Source organism: Solanum tuberosum, unplaced genomic scaffold, assembly GCF_000226075.1.
Source record: "Solanum tuberosum cultivar DM 1-3 516 R44 unplaced genomic scaffold, SolTub_3.0 scf00529, whole genome shotgun sequence".
In the NCBI taxonomy this organism is placed as follows: domain Eukaryota; kingdom Viridiplantae; phylum Streptophyta; class Magnoliopsida; order Solanales; family Solanaceae; genus Solanum; species Solanum tuberosum.
The window spans coordinates 99,315-112,377 of NW_006239452.1; the positions used below are offsets into that span (position 1 = coordinate 99,315).

Below are 13,063 nucleotides of genomic sequence, written 5' to 3' on the forward strand. Positions count from 1 at the left end.
TACGTGCATTTATGAAAACATAACAATTATGACACTTTTGTACTACAAAATTTTAAGTTGTTTAACTTTTATATATGATTAAAAATATACTTACATCCTTTGTTCAACTTTGTATGGTTTTCTTATTCCTTTTTAATCTATCCATAAAACACTAAGATATTTTTATATTTAAATTTTACTATTACGCTTAATAATATATTTTTTAAAGCTAAAATAATGTCATGATGACATGGTTTAAACTACATGTGCTAAGGGATCGTTTCTTACCCAAGATAAGATAAAATGTGAGATATTCCAAAATTAAATTTGAGATTTAATTTATATAACATTTTGTTTGGATGGTTGTTACATATTGTTTCATAATGTATCGTACTGTATCGTCTTGTGTTCTATTGTATTGTATCGTACTGTATTGTTTTAATGCATATAATATTTGTACAGATTGTATCGTTCTCTGTCGTTATATAATGTCACATATCTATAATTTGAATTATAAACCTACAAGAAAAATAGGGTACACCGTATACTCTGAAAAAGTAGGGTAAATGATGAAATATAATTATTAAATAATAAAAAAGACAAAATGAGAAGAAAATATTAAGGTAATGATACGATCACACCAAATCGATCGTTAAATAAAATGAATCTTTTCGTCATTACGTAACGAAATTTAAGAACAATCAAAACAAACATTGTATTTATACCAACAATACAATACAACGAGTAACAACCATCCAAACAAGGTGTAAGAGAGTTTTAATAGGCCAGTAGGATAACTACCTGAATTTTTATTCTGTCAGAGAGAATTTCGATTTCCCACCTTGTAATCTTATCCCCGGTCCGTATTTGCATATTCAACTAGTACAAATTTCCGCAATCTTTACATATATATGTTTTTTTACTGAACGTTCCGTCCAATAAAAAATCGTCATGTAAAGTAAAAATGAAATGCTTTTGTGTAACTGGAGATAAAACTGAGAGTGAGCAGAGACACATATATATAGTGCTTTGATACAGACATGAGAACTGGTTGTGTACGCAGAAATAATGGAAGAAGAAAACAAGCAATCTCCTCTTATACCACCATTGCCAAGAGATCCAAGAGGTTCACTAGAAGTTTTCAATCCTTCAACTTACTCTTCCCGATCAACAAATCCAGTTTTCCGATCACAATCTTCATGGAAAAATTGGACCGGCGGCGAGTCCATTACCGGTAGTACCATCCCTGAAATAGAGGAAAAACCAGAGCAAATCGCAATTCCCAAATCGAGTAACGAAAATGAAGAAATCGTCACTTCATGGATGGCAATTGCTCCGGCTTCAGCGAAATTGACTTCTCCGATTACTCAGAAATCAATTACCGGTGGTGAGAAGGTTAATTCGAAGGCGGCAGTGGATGAAGTTGGTGCTGCTGCACAGAGAGCAGCGGAGTGGGGACTTGTGTTGAAAACTGATGATGAGACTGGGAAATTGCAAGGAGTTAAAGTTAGAACTTCTGGAGATGATGCGAATGGTAAAACAGAAACTTCTCGAAGAGATTCCGGCAACTCTGGTCGGAGTTCCGGCGAATTTTCTGATGATGGAGCTGGTAAGCATTTATATACAAAATTTTTAACATACACTTAAAATTCAAATTTTCTGGAACTTTTTCATACTTACACTAAATCACACGTTCAATGAGTTGTGAATTAGAATACATGTCAATAATCGTATATCGTTATACATTTATCGATTTGAGATAAACATTATTTTGTTCGTTGATTAATTGACTAATTATGAAATTAAAGGTAAAGAGAGGGGAATTCCAAGAGTTTCAGAGGATTTAAGAGATGCCTTATCAACATTTCAACAAACATTTGTGGTATCGGATGCAACCAAACCCGATTACCCGATTCTGTATGCAAGTGCTGGATTTTTCAAGATGACGGGTTATACATCAAAGGAGGTTATAGGCAGAAACTGGTAATAACAATAAATTATTTCCGCGATTTATTTGTTTGTCTTACTTTTCTTTTGATATTTCGTTTTATTATTGGACCGGGTTTAGTCGGTTCATGCAGGGTTCGGGTACGGATCCTGAGGATGTGGCTAAGATCCGAGAAGCATTGCAAACGGGTTCAACTTACTGTGGAAGATTACTAAATTACAAGAAGGATGGGACCCCTTTTTGGAATCTCCTCACTATTGCACCTATCAAAGATGATGCTGGCAAAGTTCTCAAATTCATTGGGTAAGTAAAAATGAACTTATTTCGAAAAATCGATTAAACGTTTAAATTATTGTGACAATCTATTACATATTTATTTTTATGTATTTACAAATATATGATACGAATAAGATTATTTATAATGATGCAATATTTATGATATTTACGTGATAATTATATATTTTTAAAATACACTATTAACTATTAAGTAGTGCATGAGATAATAGGTACTACCCAAAGTTTGAGATTGTTATAGCAATTTCGGTCAAAGTTCGAATATATTTTGAACTTTTTTCTATTATTTAACTACCTACTATTCTGTTAAATTAAAGGTATATAAACTAAACGAGTACATAAGTACCCTGTATTTACTAATTTAGACAGTACTAAGATGAAAAACACATAATAATTAGGAAAATGACATACTTGAATAATGGTCCAAGATATTTTTTTTCTTAATAAATTATAATGTCCAAAGTTTATATATTGAAAGGTATTACTTCTTTTATTTCAATTTATTTGTCTGAATTTTTATTTAACACGGAGTTTAATAAAATAAAGAAGATTTTTCTATTTTGTGATGTTAAATTTTAGATATGTAAAATATATAAAAATGTCTTTTAATCTTATATTCTTAAACATATCAGTGAAAAGTTAAAGTAATTAAAGAATTGTCAAAAAAAAAAAAAAAGAAGATATATTTTTAAACGAATTGAAATAAAAAAGTAAAACAAACAAATTAAGACGAAATAACGCGGATTGAATGGGGGATTTGTTGTGGGTTGAATGGGGGTTTGTTCCCTTATCTTTTCAATAATTCTTGCTTTTCTTTTGTAAAATAACCAGCTGGATTTTGTCCTTATCTTATCTATGGAAAGATTCAATACATGATTAAGATAGGGAGATAGTGGGCCTTAATATAGGAATGCCTTGTTTTGGACCATTTTCTCTCATAGATATCATAATAGGGAGCCCATCAACATTTTGCATGAACTCTTACTATTTCATCCTTTTTACTTGTTCCTCCTCTCCCCAACAACAAAAAAAAGAACTTGATGGATTCAATTCTCCCTCAACTTGTTCATGATGGTAGGTGGGCCTATAGTATAGTTTAATTATATAATTGGATAATTACGGAAATTTCATTAGTTTTAGAGCTAATTACTTAAATACACGTTAGTTTATAATATTACGAATATTACCAAATTTTGGTATGTCCAAATATATATATATATATATGGTCAAAATTAGGTGTAATTTGTTCTAGATACACTGTATCAAAGTGGATTTACATGTATCTAGGATACACAAACAAATCTCGCTTGCCTCCTTCCCATCTTGCTCACTACTCTCATATCTCGCTCATCACTTTGGTATCCTAGATACATGCGAGTCACATCAATTATCTGTATCTAGTGTGATTAACATGTATCTGAGATATATAGACAAATAATCTCGCTTGTCTCCTCTTGTTCTCACATGCCTCTCTCCTTATGTCAATGTATTTGATAGCAAAAACATGTATCTTGCTTGAAATCTAATATGAAATCATTAAATGGTGAGATAAAATATAATTATTTCAAACTATAGTGAGAATTAATAAATATGGTAGAAATATTTGTGTAATTATGTAGTTTCTCCATAAATAGTTGATTGTATATAGAGTTTAAAAAAATATATTAAAATTTGTGATTTAAAACAAAATTTTCATATTTATGTGATTACAATTATCTTATTAAGACTAAGAAAAAGTTAAAAGTTAAATTATTTTTTCGTAATAAAAAACATCATTTTTTTCGAAAATAAAAATACATTACATAAATTAGTTAAATTCATGCCAAAAAAATAGAGTAGTTAAATTTAACTTTCCACGTGTGAAATGTGAAAGAAGAGAGAGAGATTGATCATAACTACTAAGAGAAAAAAAGCATGTAAACGATATGTTAGATACTTTGTCAAATACCAATCGAGTAGTTTTTAATATTGTAAAAGAAGTAACAATTATGCAATCAAGAATCAACAACAAAAAAAAAAAAACATAAACATGCATGGTAGAGTTTTTCAAATATCATCAAATTATTTGTGTCGAATTTTTTAATTTATAAACCAAATTAAATTAATATAAAAGTTGAGTTTTTTTTTTTTGAATTTCTTGGATTTTGAGGTTTAAATTATTCATTAAATACATTTTACTTGTTAAATTGCTCATCAGATAATTCTTTGAGATTATAGGTTTTACAAAATATTCAAATGTTTATGAATAAACATATCCAACAAGTAATGCATTCCTTAAATCTGTTGGTATATGATAATTAATTAAATACATACGAATTAATAATGTAATGAAATTAAAAATAAAATTTTGGCAGAATGCAAGTTGAGGTAAGCAAGCACACAGAAGGCTCCAAGGAAAAAACTGTCCGACCCAACGGCCTTCCTGAATCATTGATACGCTATGATGGTACTATTTTTCTTTTACGTAGTTTTCAAATATATAATTTTTTTTTATTTATGTATATCTATTTTTTTTGGTTATGAAATCCTTTAATAAAACTTCTGACTCCGCTACAGTGCGTCAGAAGGAGATGGCTAATAATTCAGTGAATGAGTTATTGAAAGAAATAAAACATCCAAGAAGGGCAAGAGCACTTAGTGAATCAACAAATAATAGACCAACTTTCATGAGAAAGTCAGAAGGAGATCAAGTTGAACAAGACAAGCAGGATGTTGGCATTACTACTCATAAGCTAAATTTAGTGAATAAAGCACCAGCAAGAAGACATTCACATGCTGGTACTAGAACCACCGCCATGAAGATGGAGAAAATTAACGAAGACCCTGAAAAGAAACCTAAAAAATCTGCTCGTCTATCTTTCATGGGGTAATTATTACTTATAACCTCTCTTTTCTTAATACAATATGTTGTTCAGACTCTCCAAATATGTTGTTGCGATCCTATTCATATATATGTAACATTACCTTATATGGTGTAATTACGTATGTACAGGATTATGAAGAAAAAACGTTCTAGTACTACCATGACTACTGATGATGATGATTTTGAGGCAAGGATGACAATGGATAATGACGATGACGATGATGATGAGAGTGACAACGATGGACGACCAGTTAGTGTTGATGACAAAGTGAGGAAGAAGGAAATGAGGAAAGGTATTGATTTAGCAACGACTCTTGAACGTATCGAGAAGAACTTTGTCATTACTGATCCAAGGCTGCCTGATAATCCTATTGTAAGACATACTTTTATCACCTAATTTTAATTCAAAAATTAAAATAAAGTACATCCATATTGATCGCGATTAATTCAGTTATTTTTGTGTAACGTTATGGTTTTTTGTGTTTGATAAATCAGATTTTTGCATCGGATAGTTTCTTGGAGCTGACAGAGTACAGCCGTGAAGAAATCTTGGGAAGAAACTGCAGGTATATATATATCCACTATATTCTTGAAACTTTACCATATTTTATTAAATAAAAAAATTGAAGTCGAGTTAATGAATATTGAATGGTGTGTTGAGATCCCAATTGTGTACTAATTTTGTTATAATCAAAATATTTTCAAAATTTTCTGAAAAAATTATTTTACTTCATAAAATTAAAATACTAGTTCACATATTTTTACTAGTGGAGTGTTAATAAGTGTCTGGAAAATATAGTGTCATATTCTTTTTTTAAAATGATGGATTTGTGAGACAACACGCAATATCAAGAAAGAAGTTTGTTGATAATCATAAGAAAGATTAATCAAAATTTGCTCTTCAACTTTGACTTCTGGTCGGAGATGTAGTGCAATTGAAGCTTGAAACAATTACTCCTTATGTCCTAATTTAGCTCGCACATTTTTCTTTTTAGTCTATCTTCGAAAAAAAATATGTCACATTTTTCACTTAATTTTAATATTTCTCTTTTATCCTTAGCGAAGTAATTTATAGTCATGCAAATCTCTAAGGTTTGTTTAGACTATAAATTTCAAAAATCTTCCTTTACTTACTAAAATTTGCGGCAAATCAAATAACACCACATAAATTGGGACGGAGAGAGTATTGATAATGGACCATGGCACTAGCTAGTGGTGCATACTTAAACCAAAGGAAGAGAACCAAAATGACTAACTCGTTATATTGTTGCTATTTGGTTTTGCTTTTGTTATAGGTTTCTTCAAGGTCCTGAAACTGATCCAGCTACTGTGAAGAAAATCAGACAGGCAATTGATAATCAAACTGATGTCACTGTCCAGCTTATTAACTACACTAAGACTGGTATATATGCTTTCGATTATTTTTTTACCATTCTTCTCATATTTGTCTATGTGATTAATTTCTATACACTGATGGTAAGATTAAATAATCTAAAGATAACTACAAGTAATTGTCCATCATAAGTACAATTAACAACCTGAAAAATAAGGCAGGTAACATGCTACAACAAGTTAAATTATAGGTAGTGCGAAAAAAATTAAAAATTGTCCGTATATATAACTTAAATCCTATATGTATATAGAGTTCGAGATCCGAAGCAGGAAATTTGCAAACATGCATACATCTGCCTCTAGATGGATCAACCAGTAATTAATTTTATGTTGGATCAGCAAACTTAAGCATGTGCACTCATGATTCAGCTCATGTTAATCAAAGAAAGGAAAAGTTTGTTTACTCAAATTTAGTAATTTCTTTTGTTTTCCATTTCCCTTTCAAACTTTAAGACTGTGATTTGGTTCTACTTGAAAAGATGTAACAAACTTATTGTGTTTACTCATCAATTATCCCCAAAAATATTGAGAATTTTGGATCTTTTGGTTAAAAATACAAAGTATTTTATTGTTGAAGCAACTGATGTATCCTATAAAAATTCAGGCAAAAAGTTCTGGAACTTGTTCCACCTTCAGCCTATGCGTGATCAGAAGGTATGTATATTAGTACTAATTTTGTTCTTGATGTTAAGATAAAAGTGCCGCGACTCTGAAGTTTAGTTCTACAAAAACTTTCTTAAAATCCTTATTCAATGGCTCTTTTGTTTATAATCAGGGAGAGGTACAGTACTTCATTGGAGTGCAACTAGATGGAAGTCAGCATGTAGAGCCACTTCACAACAGTATCCCTGAAGACAAGGCAACAGAGAGTGCAAAGCTGGTCTAATCCTACTCTAATCATCTTGAGTTGCCTTTATTTCACATAAGTTTTTTCTATTCCTTACCGCTTGTATTACGTAGTGATATGACAGATGCATAAGTACTCAAGAATGGTCACTTAGTTTGAGCATTCGTATATATACCGAATGGAATTAATTCATGTTTTATGAGTCATTTATGTTCTTCACTTTGAATGGTGAGGCCTATCTTGACGATGGTTTTCATTTGTCTCCTATCAGATAAAAGAAACTGCTGGAAATGTTGATGAAGCAGTTCGAGAGCTTCCAGATGCCAATTCGGTAAGTCCAAAATGTTGAACACGACTGTTTAGGACTATCTGTAGATGCTGAATTGTACGAGCTTGATCACAAACTGCTGAACTGATGTGCAGAAACCAGAGGATTTGTGGCGAAATCATTCAAAAGTTGTTCAGCCAAAGCCTCACAGGAAGGACAGCCCATCTTGGAAAGCAATACAAAAGGTAGATAAAACTTTTGTTTATATTTATAATCGTGTATAATTAATGTATGATCTACGTCTACGGGTAAGGAAAAGTGAACATTGAATCTGGCTGGCTATTTGTGTAAAAATCCCTTTTTATATTCCCCTGATAATAATTTTAGTTTGACGTTTCACTGCCCCTTCCATCACTGAGAGGTTTGTGACTTGCAGATTATGGAGAGTGGAGAACCGATAAGCTTGAAGCATTTTAAGCCAATTAAACCACTGGGATCGGGAGATACTGGCAGGTACATTTTATTAAGAACATGGCTGTCCCACTGTAGAGTGGACCAAGTATTATGAGATGCTACAGTCATCCAAAATGAATGTTTATGTTATCTTGGTTAACTTGGGAATAACTTGTGAACATGCAGTGTGCATTTAGTGGAGCTTTGTGGAACAGACCAGCACTTTGCAATGAAAGCGATGGATAAGAGTATAATGCTTAACCGAAACAAGGTAAAGAGTTAAATTGCAAGATCACAAATGTTGCTGCATCCTTTTTAGAGATTAGAGATTATGCTGTTGTTCCCACCCTTTTTTATGGGACTGTAGTCGTGTAAATACTCGTCTTATGTTACACCCCTACGCATCCTTGTGAAGAGAACGTTTTAACTTCTGACTTCATAGTTTTCTAAACCTGTTCAATATTTAAATGTGATGGAAACTAAGCAAATCTTGACTGTGGTGTATATGAAGCTCTGCTCCCATTCTAACATGTAAACTTATACTCTCTCATTATTCTATCTTCAATAAGGATCCACTTATCTTTCCTGCAGGTGCATAGAGCTTGTGCAGAACGAGAAATCCTAGATATGTTGGACCACCCTTTTCTTCCCGCACTTTATGCATCTTTTCAGGTTAGATACATAGAACTTGATGAGCGGGATTATAATTATGTTGAGAAGATTGTTATGAGAAGGAAATGCATCACAACATTTGATACTTGATGACTTCAGTGAACTGATAATATGCATATATGAATATACTTAATTATAATGGTATTGTGTACAAATTTGAATCGTTGAGTTTTGCTGTGTTTCAGACCAAAACCCATATCTGTCTAATAACTGATTACTACCCTGGTGGAGAGCTGTTCATGCTTCTAGATAGACAACAAACAAAGGTGTTGAAGGAAGATGCTGCAAGGTACGTAAAAAACATATCTATCACCAAATTCGGAAAACAAAATAGTCTACAATTATACCTATCGAAGAAGCATTCTACATAGTTAGCTGAGACTTCGATATCATATTCTCGCAGTCTCTTAAACATTTATTGAGATATTTTCCATTTTGCTTCTACTGACATACAGTTTTTTTTATTTGTGCAGGTTCTATGCTGCTGAAGTAGTGATAGCGTTGGAGTACCTTCACTGTCAAGGTAGCCTTTATATCCACATGTAATATATACACAATTAGATCTGAATGGAGTGATTAATGCTTAATAAGAATACTTATGCCTTATGGTGAGTGATCTTTGAGTAAATGTGGCAATGCTGCAGATGACATATCAATCAAAGCAAATGCTTAGTATATGTACTATTTGTCGCTTGTATCTAAAGAGTTGAAAAATCTATCTCCATGTATCCTGAGTTATCTTTTTCCAACAGGTATAATTTATAGGGATCTGAAGCCTGAAAATGTCTTGCTTCAGAGTGGTGGGCATGTATCTTTAACGGATTTTGATCTTTCCTGTTTGACATCTTGCAAGCCACAGGTACTTAACTCATAATTTTTGTCAAGTTGGCAAAATATTGCTTATCCTCATGAGGTGACTTCGCGAACATAATTAGTTACTAATGGATGCCAATACACTGTTTTGGTTATTTGGACAGCTTTTAGTTCCAGAAATCAATGAAAAGAAGAAACATCAAAAAGGCCAACAGAATCCAATCTTCATGGCTGAACCTATGCGTGCATCAAATTCTTTTGTTGGAACTGAAGAATACATAGCTCCGGTTAGACCTTTTTTTTCCTTTTCTTTTTGAAAAGGAGCTACTTATAGATGCTTACAATCAATGTTTGTGAAAGTTGTATAATAAGTCAAGTTGTTATTCATGTATATCCTATTCTTTAAACAATCTCTTTTCGCTTGTCTATTTAACAGGAGATCATAACTGGAGCAGGGCACACTAGTGCAGTGGATTGGTGGGCTCTTGGTAATTAGAATTCATTTGCTCTTCGAGTGTTGATATTGGCTGATCCTTCAATCTTCACTAAGGCCTTTTTACACCATACTTGCCTCAATTGTTTATGCTATTTTTCACGAATAAATTGTCGTTTGGCAGGCATTCTTTTGTTTGAAATGTTGTATGGTTATACACCATTCAGGGGAAAGACAAGGCAAAAGACATTCTCAAATATACTACATAAGGATTTAAAATTCCCAGGAAGCATACAGGTATGATATTTCAATCTAACGAATTTAATTGCCTCGATTCAAAATGTGAGAGTGCATTTTCCCCCTCCAATTTCTAAAACTGTCTGTTTGTACTCTCCTTTTCCAGTCTAGTCTCCATGCGAAGCAGTTAATGTACAGATTGTTGCACAGAGATCCCAAAAACAGGTTAGGATCTCGTGAAGGAGCAAACGAAATCAAGCAGCATCCGTTCTTCCGGGGTGTGAATTGGGCATTAATTCGTTGCATGGTATTGCTATGAACTCTTTCTTTAGCTTGTTAATCTGTCTTTCTCTCATCATTTCAAGTTCTTTGTTGTGTGACAAATATTCTTAAGATGAGAGTGACAATTCACCCCTTACCAGAACTCACCCGCGGCTGATTCTTGTAAGTCGGATGAATATGGGGTACATTGACATACAATTTACTGAAATAAACCTGTGAAGGATCAAAATCCACAGTGACATAGGTGAAACCAGAATCTAGAGTCATAGGTTCGAGATGAGTGTAGTCTTATTATATGTATACACTTCAAATGTTTTAATTGCATGTGTATGCATATTCAAGCTGAAAGCATTGGTTCAGTTGAACTAACAGAACACGCCCTAGATCCACCTCTAAACTGTGATCATAGTATCGGGGAGAGGTGATCACACATGACATGGCATTACATGACATATCAGCAATTTACCGAGTATACGACCCTAGATAGGAAGATTTGGAGATCAAGGATTAGGATAGAAAGTTGCTATTGTTCTCTTCTCCGTTGCTTTCAGTATGGCTGCTTCACTACTATGTTTACTTTACATACTTGATTTTTGATATGTTTTACTTGAGTCGAGTATCTATCAGAAAATAACATGTGAAACAACTCTTCAGAACCCTCCCAAACTAGATTCTGCTCCTTTTTTGGGAACTGAAGCTGAGAAAGAAGGAAACGACATCAATCCTGAGATGGAGGATTTACAAACAAATGTTTTCTAAAAGGTACTAGCATTTCTCTTTCTCATTACTTAATTTATTCTACATTATCTATAGTTGGAGAATATAATTAATGTATTGTTATTTGTTGCAGAAATGAAAATATTTATATCCCAATTAAATCAAGTGCATGAGTGGAGAAAAGTGGCCTTCAGACCCTCCTTGCAACAGTTAATTACTTGTTGATTTTGTAAAAAATAAAATGATGGTTTTTCATTTGTTATTTTTTCTTCCTTTGATGGTTTGTGTTGTTCTTTTTATATGCATAGTTTGGTTGTTTTGTAATTCTTAACTCATGAATTCCTCAGTAGATGTTGAGTTAATTAATTTGTTAAGCCTAATTTTCTATATTTAATTCATTATCTATTAATGCATCCTAATTCCTTTACATGAGTTCAATAATGGGGTGAAAACAAGTGAAAAACTGTTCTAATATTCAATTGCGTAAGCCGTAATACACTAGCATATACTCTTGTTCTATGAGTGAGACTCCATCCAAATATGTCACTCCTTAGACAAGACCTTCTGTTTTATAAACACCGCAACTGAATGATTCACTTTCAAGTATATCTATCATATAATAAATAGATTTATAGTAGTAGCTGATAGTTAGATGTCACAATATCTTGTATTTGACGGCAAATACAGTACTCCTACGCTACAATCCTCAAACAAGGGGAACATTTTTTTTAAATTTTTTTTAAGATCATTTAATCCCACAAAATGATATTTGAGGAGAGTAGGGGTGGGAGTTTAATTATTGGGAAAATGCTCAAATATTTCATCGAACTTTGAAAAAAGGCTCATTCATGCCACCCGTTAAAAGTTTGGCTCATCTATGTCATTTTCTTTTGAGAAAAGGCTCATCCATGTAATTATTTGTTAACTGAAAATAGTTTTGATTTTTCAAGATCATTTTTTACACGTGGTCAATTATTATTCCGCTACATCATTAATTAAATCATTATTTTAAAAATGAAAAGATTCAAATATGCCATTGAACTTTGATAAAATGCTCATTTATGTCATCCGTTAAAAGTTTGGCTCATCTATGTCATTTTCTTTTGAGAAAAGGCTCATCCATGTAATTATTTGTTAACTGAAAATAGTTTTGATTTTTCAAGATCATTTTTTACACGTGGTCAATTATTATTCCGCTACATCATTAATTAAATCATTATTTTAAAAATGAAAAAGATTTCAAAATATGCCATTGAACTTTGATAAAATGCTCATTTTATGTCATCCGTTAAAAGTTTGGCTCATGTATGGATGAGTCTTTTCTCTAATAGAAATGACATAGATAAGTCAAACTTTTAACAGATGTGATGTATAAGCTTTTTCTTATAGTTCGATTTCATATTTGAGTCTTTTCCCTTAATTATTAGTAGGTGGTATTTTTTTTTAAAAAATAAATTATAATTTTGAAAGAAAAAAAAAATTCCGGTTCAAATACTCGAATCAGAATTTCGAGAGTTCCATTGATTCGAGGGACGATTTTAGGCCTAAGTGAGATCACAATTGAATTTTTAGAGATTCCGAGCTTGATTTGACCTTTTTAGGCATTATGTTTATTTCTTATAACCTTCACGAGTTTCAAGTCAAGTAGACCTCAAATTCATATTTTGATGGTTTCATCGTGTTCGAAATGTCGAGTTTAGTCAAATTGCATGTACGACTTATGTGTACGGAGTTTCGAATGAATTTCGAGGGATCTTTCAATGATTTTTGAGTTGGCTGAATTTTTATTTCTGGGTTGCTAAAGCCAACCCTCTGCGATCGCGGAGGCATGATCGCATTCACGCAGAGACATTTCTAGGATTTTT

At 32.4% G+C, this 13,063-nt stretch overlaps 1 protein-coding gene across 1 annotated transcript; it reads left to right on the forward strand.

Moving 5' to 3' along the window:
- The first annotated feature begins 836 nt into the window (after positions 1-836).
- LOC102603264 (phototropin-1) lies at positions 837-11,578 on the forward strand. Its single transcript, XM_006365087.2, has 24 exons — positions 837-1,588; positions 1,788-1,962; positions 2,048-2,230; positions 4,576-4,667; positions 4,778-5,087; positions 5,214-5,457; positions 5,580-5,650; positions 6,380-6,486; positions 7,081-7,130; positions 7,252-7,356; positions 7,595-7,654; positions 7,747-7,836; positions 8,028-8,104; positions 8,231-8,315; positions 8,636-8,716; positions 8,902-9,005; positions 9,190-9,239; positions 9,469-9,575; positions 9,694-9,816; positions 9,966-10,017; positions 10,147-10,259; positions 10,366-10,506; positions 11,136-11,243; positions 11,332-11,578. The coding sequence occupies exons 1-23, from the start codon at positions 1,048-1,050 to the stop codon at positions 11,238-11,240; spliced, it is 3,066 nt and encodes a 1,021-aa protein (XP_006365149.2). The 5' UTR covers positions 837-1,047; the 3' UTR covers positions 11,241-11,243; positions 11,332-11,578.
- Positions 11,579-13,063: the final 1,485 nt, after the last annotated feature.